Source organism: Gymnogyps californianus, chromosome 3 (assembly GCF_018139145.2).
Source record: "Gymnogyps californianus isolate 813 chromosome 3, ASM1813914v2, whole genome shotgun sequence".
NCBI lineage: Eukaryota > Metazoa > Chordata > Aves > Accipitriformes > Cathartidae > Gymnogyps > Gymnogyps californianus.
Window position 1 is genome coordinate 27659951 of NC_059473.1, and position 23924 is coordinate 27683874.

The following is a 23924-nucleotide window of genomic DNA, read 5'->3' on the forward strand; positions in this document are numbered from 1 at the left end:
TCCATGCTGTTCAGGACAAAGAAACAAGAATAACAGCAATTCTTCCACCAGAGGATCACTGTTTGCTAATAATTCTTAAGGTGGTGCAATCAAGTAGCAGTACTTTAAGCATCCTTGTGAGAGCACTAGACATGTCTTGTAAAATCTTATGGTTATGTTTTAGCTAAGAATATGTCTAGGATGCAGAGCCAGAGAGTCATCTCCCAGTTTGCTGCTGGACAGTTTTCCGTGGAAGGGAAACTGCTGCAGCCTTTGGCTGAGTCTCTAGACTGAGTGATTAGGAAACGAGGACCATGCAGTGCGCCATGGCCACTCAGCCAAGATGTAGTCTAAGAAAAGCCTGGAGCTGCAACTCCAGTGAAATGTCTGAAGTTCTGTGGATGCACAAAGGTTGAAAACAACAGATCTCCAGTATGTTACAGAGGAGAAACTGAAATACAAGGAGCAAAAAGAGAACTTTCCTCTAGATGTGCTCAACTGGGAAGCTTTTAATCAGAAATATGCTTTTGAAGTGAACCTCCAAGTTATACCTGTGCTTTGGTTTGTATCACTGAGCAGGCTTGGAGCTCACAGATGGGATATCTTTTTGGATGAAGCTGGACTTCCTGGTTGACTGTAAGATGCACTTAAGGAACACACCTAATGTGCTCCAGTTGCTAACGAGTGTTCAGACAATAGGACCAGACTAGAACTAGTCTGAAGTAACCCCCCCTGAAATGTGTATGGTGTGGGTGTCAGGTCCTCAGCATCAGCTGTTTCATTCTGCAACTCTTGTCTCCACTGCTTCCCACAGTAGGCACAACCTGGCAAATTGTGGAAGATGGGATGTGAGGATGGATTTTTGAGATCCTAATGCCTGCCTAGAAGCCCATTCACAGCTACTACCTCTAAGTCCTTCTTCCAAGTACTGCCATGGGATAAAGCCATTCAGAGCTGGCTGAACTATCACCATACTCGGGTAGAAGGTCCAGCTTTGCCCAGATTATTTGTCAGCAGGCTGTACTCTAAGGGTTTTGTATTTAAATTTAGTAATACTAATGTTAACTGTCTGGTTACTAGAGAAATCTTTCTCGTAGAAAATATTCTTGTTTTATGAATCATTTAGCACATCAGAGGTAACGTAATAAAAATAGATTGCTGCCTTGAGATCAGTGTCTCCTGCATTGAAAATAATGCATAGTTTTGACTACATTTATTTTTGATGATTGTATTCTTCCAGCAGCAGGAACCATTACTCTCTGATACCTTTACAACTGACAGTCTCCTAATTATCTTTCCTGCAGCATCCTATAGTCTCACTGACAGTCTATAAGCATGTAACTATTATGGTTTTGTCTCTTCATATGGTAGCGTAACTCAGATCTGTTTCAGGAAGTCTTGCAGGTTTTTGATGTATTTCCCCTTTGTCTTGCTGCATTATAAATGATACATTTTTTTCCTTTTAAAATATTCTGTCAGCTGATGTATACCTGTCTGTGCTTTCTTACTGCCATCGGAATAGGGACACTGTAAAACTGGGACTACAAGCAGATGAAAGAACTATCTACCTCCTTATCGCAGCGTTTCCCAGCATAGGAGAAAGAAGTTCAGAAGATTAGGTAACAGTGTGGGAGAACACTGATAAAGTGCAGAGTCAGGGGAAGAGGGAAGCTCAGTAGCAGCTCTGCAGAAAAGAGGACTGAAGTGTGCTGGAGTGAGTGGAGTAACAGCAGGGAAAGCTGAAAGGAACTCTTTCCTGAGCCAAGTCCTTGCACACATTAAAGGGTTGGATAGTTGCAGAAATAGGGAGCCCTCCAAGTAAATGCTGCCTGCAACATCTGCCTCTGCATTGTGCGGGAGCTTGTCTTTGGCAGAGCATACACTGCCGTACAAAGCCTGTAGTTAGATTGGGGTTCTTTGTACTGCGCTTTGCATCTCTATTTATAGTTTCCTCCCAAGCAAGAGATGACCTGTGTGAGTGCAGGTATGTGTACGTGGATGGAAGTAGTGTGATTCAGTTGCTGGCCACACTTAACATCCGAGTAAAAATTTTTGTTGAAAACATGCCTTTTGACAACATCCTCCCTCCTAAACATTTTTCACAGTAAATTTTGCTGAACCATATCTGGCTCCCTTGTCTTGCGTAGGTTCTGTGATGCCAATTGCTAACCGAGAGTTTCATTTGGCTCAATATATAGGAGCCTGGGCTTTTTTAATGGGAAAATCTGAGTTCTGTTTTCCCAGGGAGTATCAGAGCTTGCAGTACCATTGGCATGTTCATTTAAGAGTGCTATATCCTATTCTGCAGCCTGAGGGAACTGAAAAGGGGTGGTGAGGAGGTGTGGAAACAGAGATTTGGCACCATGAATTTACTTGCTTTTTACTTTGCGTACTCTTGATTGTTTCCCCTCCCCAATTTAGTTCTCTTTTTAGATTTTGCAGTGTGGAGCTGATGTGATTATGGTTTCCTGAAGGATTCCCCATCTCCTTTAGACTACAGTATTTGTTGCTCACTGTTCAAAGGCAGAATGGAAACTTGCTGCTATGCATCTTCAGAATGGCTGGAGGCACCACTTTTACCCCATTAAATTGCTTGTCCCAGATCCAGTTGCCACCAAACAGACAATATCAAATTAATATAATTTGAACCTACAAACTCAAGCTTCTTAGTACTGGCTAAACACTTGCCTTATAGTGTAGATACTACACTAAAATAATGGGAACCAAATTACTCCAAGTTCTTTCTTTGCTTTCACTAGGTTATTGAATTATAGCATCATGTTTGTAGTGCTTCAGGGAGAAATTAATTAGGAGTGAGACCTACACGCTTGCCTTACAGGAAAGTTTTATGGGTAGAGACAAGGGAAACATTCTCCAAATGCTATTAAAAAGATTTTACTTAAGGTCCCATATATTTTCAATGTAATCTAAGAGCTGACTTATTCACACATAAACCAATTTGAACTTTGGAACAATACCTATGTGTGTTCCCTTTTGTTCCTTTTTGGGTGATTGCAGCCTTAAAGCTTAAAAAACTTTCTTAAAGGTGGTTACAAAAAAAAAAATCATAAAATGTGATTTGCACATTTGATAGATGAGGAGGAAATAGAAGACGTAGTAGAGAGTTTATGGATTATTTTTGACTACTGGTAAATAACTGCAGGTTTCTGCAGTGGACTGACCCGATTTTCCCTCTGAACTGTAACATTCAAGCTGGACATCTTTTGATTCAGGAGATCTGTATCTCTCCTTTGAGCAGTGAAAATGCCTAATCAAGTACTGTAGTGCTTATCTTCTTGCTATAGTCTCCAAGACAATTTATGGTGCTTTAGCTGAGCTTTTGTTTCATACTCTTTTTAAAAGCAAAGTAGTAAGTATTGTTTGTAGTATATCCTGCTTTAAAATAGTAGGAGAAAATGGATAAAGATGTGGCTTGGGAGCCCCAGTTATAGAGCTGAACACAGCAGCATTTGCTGCATATGTTATCGTTAGCCTTAGAGCGCGAGGAGTTGGCTGACATGGTGCTGACCACAACTTTAGCCTGTGTAAGCAGCAAAAGGTTGTGTTTAGTGTACCAGCTATCATGATTAAAGGCTAGGTTAGGGATCCTCCATGCTGAGATGGCACATTTTCATGGAAGTTTCCAGTGGTCATCTCTGAAAGGAAAGGATGTGACTTTTGGGGAGGTTTTAAGTCAAAGCCCTCTGTTTGCTTTTGTGTGTATTTTGAGTTGTGGCCTGCAGTCCCTGGATCCCCCTACTGTGGATGCCTCATGCTTTTTGGTAGTCATTAGCACATGACGGAAAGGGAAGCGACTGCTGAATGGGATAAGACGGTGCCAGATTCTCCTTTATTCTCCTGATCTGAGAGACTGTGTCTGCGAGCAGACACATTCAGAAAACATTTAGAGGGAAACAGTAAATCACAAATGTTGGCAATACAAGTTATTGTCACAGTGTGTAATCCAAAGAAATGAGTGAAAGCTTTTCTTTTTAGTAAAGTAGGCAGGTATCAGTTGGGTTACGCTTAGCAGGGGTGAGTGGACTGGGGAACTGCTTTTTAGCACAGTCCCTCGAGGGGCAGGACACTCAATTTATAGAAGCATGTACCTATAGAAATGACAGTAGGAGAGAAAAGAATGGGCAGGATGGGATGGTAGACAGTGGGCTGGCACTGCGATTTCAGAAATATTTGGTGCCAGCGCAGAAGCCTGCCAGTGTGGCTAGCGGCAGAAAGAAAATGAGGCAGCTAGGAAAAGGGTAAAAACCAAAGAGGAAAGGAGTTGGATGGAAAAAGTCTGGCAAAGGAAGAAAGCAGAGATGTGTTTTCAGGAAGGGTATGGCAGGAGAGCAGCAGTGATGGGGAAGAGGGCTGAAAAGCACAGCGAAGTCCTGTTGTGTTTAGTGTCCAAGAGTTATCTGCATTGCATGTTCTTAGTTTTTGGTGAGTTGCTTAGAAAGGACTTCATTACTGTCTCAGAGCCTTTTGCATTGTTGGATTTAGTATTTTTAACCTCTCCCTATCCCTCTACCCCATTTCCTTTTTTCATTAATTAGTCTTCCACCTGCTCTCTGCAATGTTCTTGAAGTTCGCATGACGATCCTGGACTCTTAAGCAGGGATAAATCTCCAAAGCAGGGAACATAAACGTAGTAATTCCTCTTATGGATCTTAAACTGGGATCTTTAATACTAGAGTGAAAGCCTACCAGTTTCCAAGGCTGTTAGTTGCTTCTGGCATGACTCATATGCTGGTGGAAGCGGACCAGCCAGTGGAAACGTACTGTCCAAGCTTGGCCAGTTTGCTTTACAGTTTCTTGGTAGAAACAGCAATTTAGAGTAATCAACCAAAAAGTAAAGTACAAATGTGTAACTCTGACATCCCATCGGCAATTCAGCTGTCAGGTCCACTCACGTTGGCAGGAGTAGGTGGCCAAAGGCAGACAGGTGATCTTTACTGCAGAGTTGTGGGATGCGGTATGCGAGGTGCCAGGATAAGACTGTAGATGAAGGGTGGGATGTGGATGATTTAGGCTATTTTGTATTGCTTTGTAAAAGCTTTGCTTTGCATGACTGTTTCTTCCCATTATATATGACATTTATTGTGGGGGAGGAGAGAGCTGCTTATCCTACACTGAGACAGAAAAATGTATCGTATTTATTCGCAGCTATCTAATCTGGAGTTGAACTGCATTTCAAATGTGAATGGGACAGTCTGTATGAAGAGAAAGCAAAGGTAACAGCAGCCTCAGTCCCTGGATGTTAATGTTTAACTTTAGTGCTCCTTGAGTCAGGATCAGGTGAAAGGAGAAAGAAAAAGGTCTAAGCAAACAAGATAGAGATGCTGAAGATGGAGTCTACTATAAAGAGGGAAGCAGATGAGCTTCATGGTCCCTGGTCTTGTGTTGAGGGTAACCTGGCATTTACATCCAAGACTTTGTCTTCCATAACCCAGATGACAAATAGGTTTTCTAAAACAAAGCAAAATTCATCTTAGCTAGCTTTTATTCACTGCTGGTTGCCTGACTCCCTTGAAGATTTTTCTCTTCAGACATATCTAGTTTTTGAGCCTCTTGAGTCAATGGAGACCAAAAAGCTGCTATGACCTATAGGCTTAGTTTGTATCAAAGGACCCAACAGGTACAACCTAAAGACACTGCACCCAGAGGCAGAGATAGTCAAGGAATCCATATAAATTTGAGGGCTATAAGCAAGAATCTCTGGCAGGAATCCACACTTTTAGATTTGTATTTATTTATTTTTTATTGAAGTAATTTTGTTACCGATGCTTTGCTTTTCAGTGGGCCTCTGCATGACTATATTTAGTGAATACACTGTTGGGGTTGTTTTTCCCTTTTACTCTTATATGGCATCAAGGATTCAAGATGCTATTCTAATAAATGGCCCCAATTTTACTCATTCATAACATCCCATCAAATGACACCAAGTTCAAATATTAAACCCTAAAAACAAATGTCATGGTTAGAGGCTGTACTGTCTTGGCACAGCCAGTACACCTGACAAGGCCTTTAGCAATGTAGAAAAGTCTGTCTTCTAAGTACGTGCTGCATTCTCTGGGAGCCTCTCTAAATTGAAGAGAAAAAAAAAAAAGTATTTGCACACTTAGTACTTAAAAGTATATCAGACTCAAGAGATGAGCTACGCTCATGCTACAGAGAAATGCCATGTTGTTTGCTTGCACTGTTGTCTGCATACAGCTTTTGATTTGTGTTTATATGGTTATCTTGGATTATATGGGTTTTGGGAGCAGCATTGTAATTTTGATCCGTGGCTGTAGAGCACTTAGTACAACAGAAGCCTTGTCCTCACTGTAGTTCCTAGTTGCTACTTCAATATTGGTAAAAGACCAGTGAAAGAAATATAAAAACTGAAGTGGAGGATTTCTGGGGTACAAGGGAAAGAACTTCTAGATTTCCTAGATTTTAATGAACCTTTTTACTGTTTTCTTTTTAAAATTCTTATGGCAAACAAATGTGTAAAATGTTCCCCAAGACAGCAAGAATCAATCTTATTTTGGGGGGGTTCTATGTATTTACAGTTGCATCTCAGATTGCTAGGAGGTGCAAGTGCTGAGCATATCCGTAAAATAATAACGGTGTTAAAACACTAAAAACCCCTTCTGCTTCCAAAATATTTTATAAGTTCTTTTAGAAAAACACTTCTAAAATATACTTGTATGACTATGTGGACACCTGCTTCATTTCTTCACTGACTGATTTGCTGTAAAACTTTTAAAACTAATAAATAAAATATGAGAAGTAAAAACACTCATGATTTTTAAACAAAAAGTCTGTTCATTTTCATAATAATGCAGTGGGCTGGTGGCAGAATAGTTCATAATTCAGTGATCTCTTAACATATTCAAACTTTTTTTTAAAAGAACATTAGTTGTGATTATTTTTGGAAGTACTTTTGAAATGGCTGCATTTAAAGAATCACCAGAGTGTCTCAGATCCGTTCTCAATAATGCAAGCATTGCACTGGTGAAACTTCTGGTTGTTTTGAAATTCCAGAATGAACACCATGTTGATGTGGTTTGGGTTTTTTTTTTAATATAAATACATTTCAGTGAACTTGAAGCCAAATTCAATCCATTTTTCCAGATTTGTTCTTATAAATAATCCCTGAGGAATAATGTATGTGTTACATGGCTGCTTTTTCATTTTGTTTTGACAGTTCTGTTGTCCATAATTATAATAGATATTCTGTTGCTGAAGAATAACCTTCTGTAGGTTTAACTTTATTTTTTGGCTCAGACTAACTTCTGGATCAAATATGCAAATTTTCTATTGAGTAAAAATCCTAGGTTCTAAATGGTAGACTTCTCAGTAGCCAAAAATTGTTAAAGGAAAAAAGTTTTTGCCAAGGTACAATACCAATATGAATAGCCACAGAATTCATTTGTTAAAAAGAACACATTATATAAACATTTCTGTTTTGACCACTAGTCCATGAAATATAGGAACAAGACCAGCAAATTTTATTACGTGATTTTAGGCATCTAATTCTGTATTCACATCAAAAGAACACATTTATTACCTTTTCAAATTATAGTATACATTTTTCTTTACAGATAAGCAAACAATATATAAAATTAATGTTCTATAAAATTATAAACCTTTGTAAAGAATAAAGGAGTCTAAAATGTGTAGTTGCAAACATTCACATTTTATTAATTTGACCAAAGATTTATATTCTTCTTCTTCTGTGGCTCTTAAAATTTCTTGTCAAGCAGATATTGTCAGTCTTAGTTGCTCACTGTGCAGCCTTCTTGATGCTTAACCTATCCTGTCATCTGCAAAAGCTATTCCCTACTTTGTGTTGCACTTCACAGGCCATACATCATCTTAGTTTTTCACTATGAAACCAGCGTTTTGTTGTTTCTTCCATATGGGCTGGGGCAGCTCTTCAGCTAGTGTAAACTTACAGATCTAGCAAAGCTGGAAGACCTTTCTCATTAAGTGTACTTATTTTAAATGGGGATCTGTTTTATATAGCAAGTTTAGCTAGCATCATGTATACTGACCTGCATATTTGCTTTTACAAACAAATGACAGAAAATGAGAGTCAATTTCCTTTTTTAAAAATCATAGTGAAAAATTTTTTATAAAGCAATATAATCTTTTTTGCTATGCATAGCTTATTTAATTGTCCAGGAAATGTCTCCTTAGAAGCTCATTTGAAAGGATAATTCTAAAATTTTCAAGGTACTTCCAATGATCAAACTGTAATCAGTAGTTTTATCCTGAACGTCTTAGGTGAGAGAAAATTCAGAGCACAGCAGACCTTGTTCGTTGTGCTGGTTCCCAGGAAACTGGCTGGTTTGGCTGCTGGATTTAGCTGGCTGGTGTGTGCGTGTGACCACTTCCTGGCAGACCTTCAGCTCCGGTAAGATTTTTGTAGTTGTTACCCAGAGGGGAAGAGACAAGTGTTTTGAACCCATAAGGACTTCAGTTTTATTTTGGAAACATGAGGGTTGAACGCTACAAAAACTGAAGACCACTTCCTTTATGGGCACAAATGGCATACACGATATGAAAACCCAGTACCTTTTCCTTTAAATACATGGGTACCAAGATATGAATCTTACATTAACAGGATTTTTATCTTCCTCAAACTTGCTGCTAGGTACACCAGGATAAGCCCTTGTACAGTAAGAATGAATATCACATATTTAAATGGCTGATCCCTATGCTGATAAAACTGTTTAAAATCATCAGTCAATCAAATTAATCTTTTTTTTTTTTTTTGGTGGGTATTCATCAAGACAGTATAGTTTCCAACTCTTATATCAAGGGAAGTGATAATCCTCCATTCTTTGTGATTTTTGGGATCGTGCTTCATGTAGAACTGTAGAAGGAAAACGTACCCTAGACAGCTTTCCATTCCAATGATTTCATTAATGATCAAATGCTTTCAAGTGGCACGCAGTACCTGGAAGGATTGCAGCCAATATATAGTTCCCACTAGGTCAGTCCTAAGGATTGAACCTAGTATATAACATATGATTAACCTTTGTTGTCATCAAAACATACAATGGCAGTTCAAAACTCATTGGCATTGGTTTTAGTTTTAGATGAACAAAAAGGCTGGATCACAATTATATAAGCTGTCTTCAGTTATCCCCAGTTTTATTATATTTGTGTTTCATCTAATTTGTTCCAACTGTGAATGTTTCAGATATTGAAAGAGGTACTGCCCATGAAGTATTTTTTTGTATAGGGTTCAAACTGGCAACGATTAGAAATGAGCCAGCTTGTCTTCACTTGGCTTCGAAATGCTGTATTTCAAAATAGAGTGCTGCACCCCATGTCTGCATAAAACATGGTCTCAAGTAAACTTTTAGTAAAACAGTTTCATCTGTTTAAAAGTATGCTTATTTTTGACTACACATATAATTCAGGTTTTTTAAAGTGTCACTAAAATAACACTGGTCCACTGAAAATAAGATGACATATATTACTAGAAGTCAGGAACCCTATTTACTTACTATAAAATTCTGTTTTAAGGCTACTGTTGAGATCACGTTACTTCAACTTGGTTTCTAAGGAAACTAAAGTCTACACACTGATAACGGTACAACAATAAAAAAGCAAAACCCCCACCCCAGTATCTCTCCTTAGTGGGCTTATATAGAGCAGTTTCAAAATATTTTATTATAACTCAAATTAAAAAATTAGGTCATTTTGCCATATAAAAAGTGAACATAAGCTGTTAAAAAAAAAAAAGTACAACTTAAGATAATCTCCACAGACTTACTCCTTTACACGATTATTTTCATTAGATAATCTTTTTACACTGGGAAAGGATTCTTTAGCTCGAAAACACTTCATAAAGGATCAGACATTTTGTTTGTAAACCACATATAGCCTGGATCTTTGAAAACTTCCTGTCCTTAATTGCTTATACAAAATGATTCATGGTGCAAATTGGTATTCACAAATTATTATGTGCTTTAATTTATATTTTTTCCTTTGTACGGGCATCTAAAGATTAGATTTATAGGTAGTGCTGAAATGCATTTTATTTTGTCTTGAAATCAAGATTGCAACGTATTTTAAAGTATGGATTCACATTCTGTATGGATTTCAAACTATTGTCATCGTGATGATGGTTTGGGCGTTTTGTGGGAGGAGGGTTGTATCTCAGAGTATTGGTTTGGTTAAATACAATACATGGACAAAAGAGTAAGTTTTAAGAAAGAGTTTTATGAAAAACGGTATTTTTCCCAAGCATTAAAAACAGCATACGAAAATCTGTAAGGCTAAGTTCTTATGTGGGTTTTTTTAACCTGTTTTTAATGGAAAAAAAAATTGGACCGGAATACAAAAAAATAGCGATTTTCTCCTTGAAAATGGCTTTGATACTGTCAAAATAAACTTTTCATTAGAAGAGGAAAATGGCATTTTCTTCAACAGCTGTGTTTGGATTAAAGTCTGAAATTTCAGTTTTGTCAAGGAGGAAATTTTTTGTGAGGAGAAAAAAAAACATTTCGACTGACTGTAATATATAATATATGCAGGATATATATAGGTACACATGCAGGAGTACAGAGCCAGCATCTCCGCTGGTGTAAAACATCTAAGTGTCTCTGAAGTCACAACTTGCCTAACTAACATCAGCTGTGAATCTCACCTAAGAAAGAAATTTTTGCTTATCTCATATTCACCTCTCTGTGGAATGCTGGAGCTGGTTTCTGAACGCCATGATTCTGATATAAAAGGCATAAATATAGTAGTACAGGGAACTACAGAGCTGACCTTCTGAACACCAGAACGCAGCAGTGGCAAGAAACAGAGGTATGGCTGTAACGTTACTTAATAACATAGTCTTGAAGAACTATTGAAGGAAAAGTCAAGCTTGTGTGTAAGAAGGCTACTAAAATTCTTTTCAGGTCTTCAGAAAAATTGTGTTTGCAATGTAATTCTTTAAGACTACTTAAGACTAAGACCACTTAAAATGATAATGAATTTTTCAGGTCTCAGGGTAGAGCCTTCAATGTACTGGTTACTGACCAATGTGGTACTTTTATTTGAGTGAGCAATTCCAGAGATGTGTTGCCTAGGTGGTACTCATTTTACTTCTAAAGCTTTTAACAAATATATATATAAAAGATGCTTCTACAGCACAGTAATAGTAAATGCAGTATTTTCAGGCAAGCACACCAAATTCAACTATGCTGATGACTCTGAACTTCCATGTTAATAAGAAAGCTCCCTGTTGATATTTACTGGTACCCAAATTTGTAAAGCTGTACCTTAATGTGTTTTAGTATCTAACTGCACATTTCTACGTAGCAGCCTTTCAGAATTATACTGAATGATTCTATTAAGCAGTACTACACAAGAAATGTAGTGAACAATATTTCAGAACCTAACTTGATTCATTTTAATGTTCTAGTTACATTGGAGAATATACCATTTTGCCAAGTGCAGCTCACACTTCTATATTTTACTCTCTTTGGTATGCTCTGGGCTTTTTACAGTTGTTTTTAAAACTTCCATTAAAGTGTATCCTTCAGTAAGGATTGCAGAATTTAAAGACGATGAAGAGTCTCATCTGACAGGGAGCAGCTACTCTTGTTTTCCAGTGCTTTCTCCAGACTGTTTCAAGTGATGGAATCTTATAATTTGTCTTAGAGAACTTTCACTATGATATATATGCTTAATTAAATGGGAGGAAAAAAATCTATGCTTATGAGTATGTAACTTCAGGTGGATGGAGTTGAACTGAATGTATGTAAAATTGCGATAGCTCCCCCACTAAGCTACCAGAAAATATATTTATCAATGCCTGATTTTTTTATGCTGATCTTTATAAAGTACAACACTTGTTTCTACTAACAATTTGGTTCCAGAGAAGAAATTAATTGTGGCTGAGGAAGTCCTTGCTACAACATTCAGAGGCGCACTTCTTGCACTTCTTTGAATTATCAAATTCAGAGCAATGCCACTGACTTCACTGGTTTTACAGAAGATTTGTGTGCTTCATCAAAGATCAGAATCAGGCCTCAAGATTTTTGCCCTACAGACCTATATTCTTCATCTTTCCTGAGTTACAGAACCAGCTCTACTCTGTTGCGAAGCTCAAAAGTAGCAGTGATTCTCCTTCAGTATCTAATTCTGTTATCTGAGTTAAAAGTGGAGATACTTCAGGCAAGAAGTTATCGATGCCTCTATGGAGCATTCAGATACTGAAATCTTTGAAAAACTTCTGCTACACGTTGCTTAGAATGGTATAGGATGTAATTATGGGAATGACATATCTCAGCGTTAAGCCCATTTTTTGTTCTGGTTTTGTGTGGAAAGGCAAACTGAAGACCAAACTGGTCTGGTTGAGGACTTCTGAATCCTCTTTTGTTAATTTTGTTCTCTCAAATTTGAAACATCGCTCCCTCTCCCTGCAAGGTGCCCAAGGCAGATGGCCATCCTTCCTGTCTGAATGGTGACGGGCTTTCTCCAGGCTGGCGAGAATGTTGTTCCATAGGACCATCCAGTCAAGGAGGACACGCGAAGGGACCTTCCACCATTCTCTTCTAAGACAAAGCTTAGCAAGTAACTACAACAGAATGCAAGTTTGGTCAATTTAAGAATTCAGCAGAGAGGCTTCTACTGTACCTAGCGGATCGGAACTTGAGCTCATGGTAACATTGCACAAAGCTGTGATAAATGAAAGTGATCGGCAAGGCTAATAAAACGATGCCACTAACCACACAAATTCCTCCAAGAATCCTTCCTGGTACAGTGATGGGACACATGTCACCATAACCAACCGTGGTCATTGAGATGATCACCCACCAACAAGCAGCAGGAATGCTGGCATAATCCTTATTCTTGGTTCCCAAGTCCAGCCCATTTTCAAGAAGCTGGGAAAGTGCACTGAAAATTGCCATAGCAACACAGATAAAGACAAGTAGCATCACCATCTCTCTGTAACAACGCTTCAGAGTCAGACCAAGTGTTTGAAGGCCAATGAAATGACGAGCCAGTTTAATCACCCAAAAAATCCTCATCATTCTTAAGACCCTCAGGGTGACTCCAGCCCTCTGAAGCTGCGAATTTTCCCCTGTGAAAACTGTCATTAGAACAGAGATGTAGTAAGGAGTAATTGCCAGTAAATCAATGATGTTGAGAGGTCTTCTGACAAACTCACACTTGTTTTTGGAGACGATGAACCTCACAATGCACTCTGCAGTGAACCAGCCTATGCAGATAGCTTCAATTATCCTGTCAAAAGAAACAAAGTACAGTATTTATGTTCTGTGCAGAAGCTTTAGTGGATGTTTGGTTTGTTCACAGATATTACCAAATTGACACTCAGACCTTCACAAACGACAAACAGAAAGCCACACTATTTTATCCTATGCATGTAGCACCAGATTTCAGCAATTAACTTGAGGATCTAGTGAGGAGTATAAACTGATCATTGCTAAGAACTCACTCACTGATCATTTTCTTATAGATTGCTACTGGTCCTAATACTGGGCAAAGATGCCTACGAAAACTGGAACCCTACAGGAAATGGTATGCCACCGATGCCAATGTGTAATGTTATCTAGAACACCTTTTTTTTGTTGTTGTTGGTTGGGTTTTGGGGGATTTTGTTTGTTTTAAATCTGTGAGGCCTGATCCACTTGGGAATGCCAAGGACTGTGGATCAGTGAAAGGGCTGGTTATGAACAGCAATGTATAGAACCAGACTGCTAAACTAAAATGGAAGTGAAGATGGAGTAGGCAGAAATCAGCTTTTGCTTTGGATAATTCATGCAAATTGGCTCTTCAGGAATCAACCTAAACCAGTCTGTCTGATTTGCATCCCAAACAGGGGCTTACCTAGAACTATATTCAGAACTTTATAGGTATTGCCACTAAATACAGATAGTATTTTATTCTTCATCATTGGGTACACAAACTAATAAGCTTGTGTCCTCCCATTTACCACCATGCTCTGCATTACTGAATTTTTTCTTTTGTTTTAAATGTAACTCCACCTAAACTGCGTTGCAGCAAAAATGTCAAGGTAACCGAAGCAATAGGCAAGATCATCATCTTGCTAAATACAAATGATGGCCTTAAGAAAAGAAAGCCTGGAAGGTGATTTCAGTATGTCCTTAAATATTTTCAAGTCCCAGCAGTGAATGAGACTTGAGAATATCTCAGCTTGAAACCAGTGGAAGGTAGAAACAGAAGACAAAAATGTTGTTCTAAGATTATTTAATAACTGTTGTGCATGTAGTCTCAAATCTCCCATCTGAAAATAACCCTTTTCTTAAGAATTCAGACTGTGCTCACTTGTGTAATACAGGAGGGAATGGGAGCTAATCTTTCCCTCTTTCCTGTGTTTATCTTTTTTCACCAACAGTTTGAGCACAGAAGAAGCCGATCACCAATGCCTTCTCATACCAACAGGTCTGAAACCAAACAGATGTGAGACTGGGGATTTGAAAATACCACATACAACCAGAGCTTTTTTGCTGCTGCAGGGACCCTAACAAGGTAGTGTCTGTAGAAATGTAATGATTTGCAAGTAATAATCCAACTGTCATTTCAAACCTAAAATTTTGCTTCCCTAACACATTTGCATAATTTTTTACCAGTTCTGAAATCTATTGTTATTATTAAGACAATGGCCTGTTAAAAAGACAATATTCTTCTGTAACTGCTGTAATTATACTAATAGACTCTATAAACTAACTTTCATAAAAGTTTCATACACTAAAGCTTTATTTATTTTTTGTTAATTTCATTTTATTCATTCATTCACTTTAGTTTTACACTAAAAAGTGGAGGAAACAGTAACAGTCAGTTGATGTAAAGTCATAAGGTACACTGTAATTCCAGCCACAGCAAATTTAAATGAACATAAATTAATTCCTTAAAGAAATAGTTATTCACATAAAATCAGACCTTGTTTTTCTTGTTTCATGAATAACAAAGTTCTGTAAGCAAGTGGCCTTTCTTCATAAAGGGCTTATAAAACACTTGTTCATGTTAGCACCTTTTGATGGAAAGACCTGTGAATTTAAAAAATAGCTTGCTCTTAAGAATTATGTGTTCTCTGAAAAATTAAGCTTTTGAAAATACTAGTGCTTCTTTTAATAATGACAGTGAGTGATAACTACCTCAGATGCAGATTTAATTTCTTTTAAAAAATGCTCAGATCATAATGTCTTCTAAACAAAAGTCATGTACAGAACATATGAAAGTTATTGTACGACTGTGGATTATGGTTCATGTTGAAAAAAATCAAGAAAAAAGTTCTCTTAAATCCTTTTGACAGATGATGAGGAAATACCTAAGAGTTTCCCTAGTAAAATCAGTCAAACAGCAAGATCGTGGTAATGGGCACACTGATAAAGTCTGAATGTACTTATACGTTGGCTAGTTGAGATCTCATGTAATGACTAGAAGAAAAATTGTATCTGGATAGAAAGGTGCAGCCAGGAATATTCAACAATTCCAACAGACACTCTTTCATTACATTTTATAAGATTTCTCTTCTAGTGCTGCCTGTATTCTATGACATGGAGCATTTAAATGAAAAAGCAATTCGTAATTATACAATTTAAAGCTTTTTCACTCAGTATTTCCTTCTGATGCCCTGATAATGTTGGAAATGCAATTCCTCCATTTTGTCACAAATTAGGCAGGTTATCTCTGAGTCGAGCTTTAAGGAAGTTAGGTCCTGATTGTTGTGATTCAGTAGAAGTCTTCTTTATGAATCAACATTGATTCAGTGGTCCAGTATAACTTTGGGGAATAGTTGTGCAAGTAAAAATCCATGAAATGTGATCGATCAATTGTTTTACTCTGGCGGTTCCTAGCACAAAAGATAACTGTAAATCAGTTATACTTTAGTAGGAAGGACTGAAGAAGCCTTTTATCATGGAACGGACTTGAAGAGAGCTAAGGAACATCACTGATGCAAAAATGACAAAGCAAGATCAAGACAGTGGGAGATGCATTACTGCCACTCCATTATATATTGCACTTCCATTTCTCCATTCTACATCTATCCTTCTTTCTCATCAATTATATGCATCCTGGCTACGGAGAAGATAATGAAGAAGGGTGTCCTGTATTTTTTTCTTTCCTCTCCTTACTTCTTAGCCACCGGTGAAACATTTTTTCATTTTTCCTCTCTTGTCACTCCTTTTTGCCTGTGTAGATGGATTTCAGCAGTCCTGGTGAATCACATAAAAGTAAGTGCTTTGGTGAGAAGAACTAGAAACCTCTGGCCTGTTGGGAAATCTGGAGTGCTACATACATACTACATTTCCACTTTCAGATGAAGTCTCCCTCTCCCTCTCCTTGTAGTGACTTATCTTTATAGCTAACCTTGTTAATGGATAATAATATCTAGTAAGGAAAGCAAATTTAACAGTCCTCAAGAGAACTTAACTGAGTATGAAGTTAAAGCCAAATAAAATGCATGCACTCGGAAGACTAAAGTTACCGTATCTTCTGTAATCAATTCTTAAAATATTTGCTGCATATTCACAGGACAGACTGCCTTTTATTGCCTATTCCTGGAATAATGCTGTATTAAAATCTGTAACTATATAATTAAATCATGAGCTTTATTTGGTAAAATGTAGTACCTATTTTATAACTTCCATTACAGTTTTTGGTTGTTTTTTTCCCCCCATCAGTTCAGTTTTAAAATAGCTGATATTCAAAAAGGAGAAGGGAAATTAAAAACAAACTCATGAAGTGTTTCCATGAAGATTCCCCACAAAATTTATAAATAGTCAGAGAAAATACTAAGTCCTAATTTTTATTCAGTTACAGGTTATTTCTGCTCAAACTCACTGTTCATTGTCCCAGACCTAAGCACATGAAAGAGGGCTTTTCTCCTAAAATTTTAAGCCTCTTAGTACTTAACAGTCTTTCAAGATTGCTCTAATGAGTCTTTTGTCCATACATGGAAAATCAAGGCTTTGTGAGCCTCATTTCTACTGTAATCCCATCACTGTTCAATTTTCTGTTCCATCTGATAACTTCCTTTCAGAATTATTACACATACATCATTATGAATTACACATATACAAAATATTACATATTTTATGTACAATGAGTTAAACCACTTCAGAAATTATTTTTTCAATCACTAACAAGACTAGTTTGTTGTTACTAAAAAAATCATACTGTGAATGTCTTAGAATATTTCAACTTAGCATTATTCTTTGCCCCAGCATGCCGATTTGCATACTTTGAATATCCCCTGGTGAGTTGGTTGAAATCTAGTCAAAATATTCGTTAGTGGCACTGTTATCTATTAAGCTTGTAATTAAAACATACACATCAACAGGACACATGAGGAAAACAGATGATATGATTAAAGACAGTATATGACAGGATTAAAGATTAAAGTCTGTCAGCACTGATTTGTTAAATTGTTGCTAAAGCCTATTTCCATGTAAAGCACATTAAACCTGAAAAACGTCCAAGCAGTAGCCAGAATTATCAAATTCCTGCTCAGGAAGACTCCTAGTCATTTCAGCAAATGTCTTTTTTTTAATCCTTTTGAAATCATCAACAGGGTTTCTGTCTCACTACAAACTGTAGAGTAAGGGCCACAGAACAGCTAGTTTCCCTGCATTAAAAACCTTGCTGGCTTTTTTCCATTCTGTCCCTGCTTTGGTAGCGATAATATGTCTTGATGCATTAAACTCTGGTGCCTTATGTGGGAGGCTGTAATGACCCAGCACTCAAATGCCTTTCACAGCTCTCAGGGGATACCTGGATATGAACATCTCGAGCCCTGCGGTCCTCTGCATCTTTTCCATATTCTTTGAACACGAGTGGCACCTAGCCCTGGCGAGTTCATTACGGTTCTCCTGTGGCCAGGCAGGGATACACATCTGTTCTTTGTGTTACCTGTATTTTTCAAAAAGCTTGTAAATTCATTAGAAGAATCCATGTCCGTGTTTTTAACTTAGGTCTGTAATTCCATTCTTTACCTTCAGCCTACTGTTTTAACAGCAAAAATGTGGTGTTCAGGTTAGGTCTTACCCAGGAAAGAAGTTCTTTTTTTTTTTTTTTTAACAGATGTTGGATGCAAGCATTCGGGTGTTCTGAAATTCCACCACCATAAATGAATAATGATTTTTGTCTGTCTAAAATTCAAATGCAACTTTTTAAGCTGATGTTTTGCGGAGATGAAAAAAAGCCCACTGGCATCTGTTGAGAGGTGCTGTTTGGAGAAGTTACTGTGTTTATTTGCTTTTGCTTAAGAACACAGCAATCATGTAGGCTTGATAACTGAGTGATTCTTTCAATACAAATTTAATCATGATTAGTAAGTGCAAAAAGGGGCAACAGTCTCTCCCTTGTGCTAACAAGCTACTCGTATTTAGCGTTAGAAAAATAGTTTAAAGGCAGGCAGATGCAACTGTGCTGGCAGTAAGTCAAGCAGCTTCAAATGACTTCCTATTACAGGCTTGAGAAGCTCTCCCCAAAAGATTATGCTTATGATCAGTGTATGGACGGGTCCCTGATCAGAGACTCGCAGTATGCATCTGTTGGCACAGTTCAGAGGAGAGCAAAGATGACTTGAAATTGCCAGAAGCAACAGAAGGGGGGACAGGTGTCCCTGCTGTCTGCTCCTAAACTGTGCAAATCTGATGCAAATCTTTAGCTCTGATAAGTGAAACGTGCCAAGGCAGGGAAGAGAGCAAAAATCTTAAAATGCAAGAAATGTAATAACTCATCCCTCATCCTGAGAGCTGACCTGGGGAAGGCAATCCCTCTGCAAATCAGGGAATTACATTGTCAGTGCCTGTAAGACCTGTGAAATTCAGAGGTCAGATTCCCCATCCCTCTCTCCTTAAAAAGGCTTACTTGTGGAGGTTTGTGTTGCGCTCTAAAGGGTGTTACTCCAAAGGATCAGAAATAGCCGTAGGCTGTTCACCCTTTGAGAGTGTGGTCACCATGAAAAGTCATAACAATGTAATGGTTTCTGAGAAAAGTTTGGCGGACTCAGTTCCTCTTCTGGTGAAGAGGTGTTCATACGAGAAAAATAAACACAGCTGGTATTAGCTGGCAGCCACAGTAACCCTCACTGCAGACCTCATTAAAGAGGCTGATTTTGTAAATTACAGAGTTAGTGACGCCCTCACTTCTAGAGATGATGTCCAGGTAAGCTGGAGACACGCTGCTAGAGCTGTTTTCACTAGAGCTGCCCAAAGCGGGTCTGGGGACGGTTACCACAGTTCAGCCACAGAAATTATCCATGTGGCACCTTTCTGAACTGTAACATAACATCGAGGGAAGGACAGGGGGTTTTATTAGTAAGCATGTGAGAGACTAAAAATATCAAAGTTGCTGAATTTCATGAGGTAGTTCTCACCTCTTCTAAGCAGTGGCTTATGCTGGTCTAAATAGTCGATTACATCCAAAATCTACAGCCTAAGGACTTCTAGATAAGCCCATTCGATTCTCATTTCTAAAACTTTTCAAAATATGCTTTTAGACTAATGTAAAGTCTTCATACTAGTAATTACAGTGCCATGTGAGTCAAAACTCACTTGCATACAGCATTAATGTCACAATTTCTCTTGACAAAAAAAATTAAATTACTGTATTATCATGTTAGATAGAATTTCTTTATTTCAATGAGGAACATTGGTTAATAAACAAAAGACAGAATGTGGCTTCAAACTTTTAAATGTATCAGAAACTAGCAGCCAGATTTTTAAGAGCGTTCTCACCTAAGATGGACAGTATTGCCAGAGTACGCAATCCCAGACACTCCTGTGTGATTTCTGTGGTCAGACTTTCAAATAAGCCACTTTTAGCTACTTAGGTTTTGAAAACCTACTAATTTTAAATGAAATAACTGCAAACAAAAGAAAAGAAAATATAAACAAATAAAGGGAAATAAAGTCAGATGACAACTGGGCATGTTAGGTCAAATCCTATGGCATGTGTAAGTAGTTGTAACTAAACTGGATCACTCACTTAAAAGCAACTGTAGCTCACACCTTTTTTTCCAGCTACAACGGGCTTTTGAGTCATGATGCACATACGCAGTAAAGAAAGGAGTGGCTCCCATAAGAGAACAAGGCCACCTCAGCAGGTGACCAGCTGTGGACAGAAAGGAACACATTTGTATCTGTTTTCCATGTGTTTGCCACTAAATTGCTACCAGTTCCTGTGCAGTGAGAGCGCGTGGGTTAAGTCACACCTGAAATGAACCAGCCTGTATCGGTGTTCATATGCGACAGACTTTTGCAAGAAGATGGTTAGAAACCGTTCAGCCGCAACTTTTATGGTTCTCTCTCTTTTTTTGTTGCAATTCCATGGAGTACTACAACCAGTACTGAAGAAACTAACCCTGGCATTAATAGATCCTTCTGGTTTTAAAAGCAGCCTTCACCGCCCCGTGAAGTGCTTGGCTACGTTGTACCGTACAAGTATTTAGGACATTATCCTTCAAACACTTGGTATACAATATGCAGTCGTTCAGAAGAGTAAAATTATGTGTGTATATAATACACACGTGTTCTTGAAGACAAAGGCACAATGAAAGAAAAATTACACGTCATATGCCTTGTTCCTCTGCAAGTTGAACTCTTTCAGTAAGAGAAAAATTATTGTTGACTCCCACACCATGAAGATGTGAACAAAGATATGGCCGATGTCGTTAATGCTATGGTAGTGTTGCATCTATTTTCCCCTGTCTATTGGGGGTATCTGAGCAATTTGCTGCCTTAGAAAAAGATCACCCAGAGCATCCACCCTTTGAAATAACTTTGCAAAGCCTAAGTAAGGCTTTTTAACTTGGAAGAACCTGTAAGAGCAACTTTTGACATTTCTGAATCTAAGCAGGAATCAACAGCTTCTCAGTCTGTATCTGCTTTCTTTTTGTTCATACAATTAATTCTTTGGCTCATCTACAATGAGAAATACAGGTGCAGTTTTCCATTAAGCTAATGGAAACTATGAAAATACTTTCCAAGGAATTGATCTGGCTACTAAGATATAATATATCACATTCCAATTAACTCTATGGTAAAAGATGATGATTTCATCATGACAAGGCTGTGATTTCACTGTAGGGCCCCTGTAGAAGAGCAGAAGCTGAAAACTTTTTGTTGAAAATCCTGTCTGTTTTAAAAGAAGGGAGAAGCTAGCAAATACAAGAAACGTTTACTTCTTTCTTTATATGTCAGTCTTATTTATGGGAGAAATCCTACCAGAGTGGTCTCAATTCTGTTCTCTAGGGAACAGAAGAGAGAGAGCGAGCAATGATACTGAAGTCAGCAGAGTTGCATCGATGTAACCCTAAGCTGAGGTCACAAAGAAGATGAAAAGGGGTTTGTTCTTACTAGTAAGGCTCAGGATTGAGCCTTATACCCCTTGGTTTCTGCAACTGTTTTGCAATGTTTAGTGTGCTTATACACATTTTAGCTAAGGAAATGTAAACATCTATTACATTCATACACTGGGGCGCTTACACGATGCATTTGCAAGAGCTTAATGCGCAGTCTGATCATCTCCTGTGTTCCCCACATAGAGAATCTGAGATGGAAAGAGGAACGGGGGTAAGGCTGTTCCCACATACAAGTTTTTACAAGAGCAGAACCATAACAGGCACTGGATCTGCTCCAGCAGAAGGACCTGTACGAACACACACAGAGTACATACAGGATTGTGCTTTTCCCAAAGGAAAAGAGCAGGGAATTGCATTCTTTTCTTTTAGGGTTCTATTTCCCTTTTTTTCCCACAATCGTAAGGCCTAATATGATTTTCCGAGTGTTTGAACTTCTCTATGTGGGTAAGGAGTCCCGTGGCTCCTAAAAGGGGGGAAGGAACAGCTCCAGGATCTTGCACAGACGGAGGCACCCTGACAGAGAAGGGGAGCCGTATTCCGATGGCACCTGCTCCGCTGTCAGCCTGCCCGAGACCCGAGCTTGCCTGCCGGCCCCGGGCTGCCCGTAGCACGGCTGCACCCTGCGCCCCCCGGGGCGGCAGCCCTGCCCGCCGCAGGGCTCCGCTCCCACCCCCGTCCCCTGCACTCGGAGCCACCGGGAGCCCGGCAGAGCCCGGTGGGAGCCGGAACGGCAGAGCAGCGCCCGCTCCCCCGAGGCACACCTACATTCCGCCCCCCGACTCCCCAGTTCGGGGCCGGGGTTTTAAGGCGCGCCGGCGATCTCCGCCGGCGGCGGCTACAGCTATGGAGCGTCAGGACGAGGGGCAGGACACACTGGACGGGACACACGGGGACCGGACAGCGGGAAAATAAAGGATCCTCCTACCCTGAGGGCTCCCTCACTGACTCTGCTGTGTACCTGCTCTGCTCCTCCACGCTGCGGTTCTCCGGCGCCCGCCACTCGGGCAGGGTGCTGGCGCACAGCACCACCATGGACACGATGACGAAGAGGATGGAGACGGTGGCCAGGATCTGGGCGGCCACGGAAGACGTGGGCTCCTCGAAAGTCCTCCTCATCCTCTCCAGCCACTTCCCGCCCTCGGCTCCCGGCGGCCGCCGGCCCTTGCCCTCGGGGCCGCCGGCCGGCTCCCCCGGCGGCTCCTCCGCCGCGTAGTAGGTGCACGTCTCGGACATGCGGTCGTCGAGGCGGCGCTGGCAGCAGTAGTCGAGGTGGGAGCCCTCCAGCCCCCAGTAGATCATCTCGTTGTAGAAGGAGAGCTCGCACATGTGCGGCACGAAGCGCAGGTGGCCGTGCCGCACGTACAGCATGATGAAGCCGAAGGCCTCCGAGTGCCGGTCGAAGAAGTACTCGTTCCGCTCCCGGTCGTAGTCGTCGCACACCTCCAGCACGTCCTGCTCCGAGAGGCAGCCGTGCAGGCGGCTCACCCGCCGCAGCGGGAAATCCTTCAGCACCTCCCGGGAGAAGGAGTACCGGGTGCCCCCGACGTTCAACACCACCGAGGGGCCGCGGCCAAAGTTCATGGCTTGGGCGGGACGGAGGAGGGGAAGGGCGGGCAGGGCAGGGCGGCGAGGCGGGGGGCAGCGCGGGCGGCGGAGGCTGCCCCGGCTCCGGCTCAGCTCGCACCGCTGGCGGCTCCCGCTTGGCGACGGGGCGGGCGGGCGGGGAGGGAGGGAAGGAGGGAGGGAAGGCGGGAGAGGCGCCGCCGCGGGCACCCCAGCGGCCGCGCAGGAGACGGGGCGCGGCGGAGGCTGCGCGCCCCCCCGGCGATGCCGCTCGCAGGTGCGGCCGCCGCCTCAGCGCCGGCGGGCGGCCGCCTCCGCGGGGCCCCGCCGGGGCGGGGGCGCGGCCGCGGGCATGGCGGGGCCGGCGAGCTCCGCGCCGGGCACCGCTCCGCTCCGCCGGTGCCGGCTCGCAGGCGAACGGGAGGCGGCGCGGCGGCGGCGGGGTGGGGACACGCCTCCTCCCCCGCCCGCGCACATGGCGGAGCGGAGCGCAGCGCCGGGGGCTGCCGCGGGGCTCCCGCCGCCCCCGCCCGGGGCTCGGCCCCGGCCCTTCGGGGACCCCTCCGGGCAGAGGGGCTTCGGCTGCAGCGGGGGAGAGCCCCTCCTCGCCAGCCCCGCTGCCCGCCCCGCGAAGCGGCACTTGGGCGAAGTCGTCCACCAAACCCAAGTAACACTCTGGGGGCGTTTCCCCCCCCCCCCCCAAAAAAAAAGCTGAAAGTGAAGCGTTTGAGCACGACACCGCTCGCTCCTTGTTCAAGGCAGCCGGCTGCCAGCGCCTGTCGCTCCCGTCTCATTTGTTTGCCGCGGCCCTTCCTAACGGGGCGGCGGGCACGGCTGGGCGGCGGCGGGCAGCGGCTGGCCGCAGCGGCCGGGCTTTCCTGCAAAACGCGGCTTTCTTTTCAGAGCCTCTGTGTGTGTGTGTGTTTCCGCACATCTGGATAAGGAGACATTTCTCTTTTCCCTCCTCACATAGCATAAGGACACCAGGAAGAGTCAGGTGCCTTAGGCAGAGCCTTCTTCCCTGCTT

General features: G+C 41.1%; 1 protein-coding gene across 2 annotated transcripts; it reads right to left on the reverse strand.

The window, feature by feature from the left end:
• Positions 1 to 11605: 11605 nt before the first annotated feature.
• On the reverse strand, positions 11606 to 22915 carry KCNG3 (potassium voltage-gated channel modifier subfamily G member 3). Of its 2 annotated transcripts, none has more exons than XM_050894422.1 (2): positions 22293 to 22915; positions 11606 to 13224 (listed from the first exon to the last, which is right to left on the reverse strand). In XM_050894422.1, the coding sequence occupies exons 1-2, from the start codon at positions 22913 to 22915 to the stop codon at positions 12579 to 12581; spliced, it is 1269 nt and encodes a 422-aa protein (XP_050750379.1). In that variant the 3' UTR covers positions 11606 to 12578. The 2 variants fall into 2 exon arrangements, with proteins under 2 accessions (XP_050750379.1, XP_050750378.1); XM_050894421.1 differs by having other exon boundaries at positions 22260 to 22915.
• Between the last annotated feature and the right edge of the window lie 1009 nt (positions 22916 to 23924).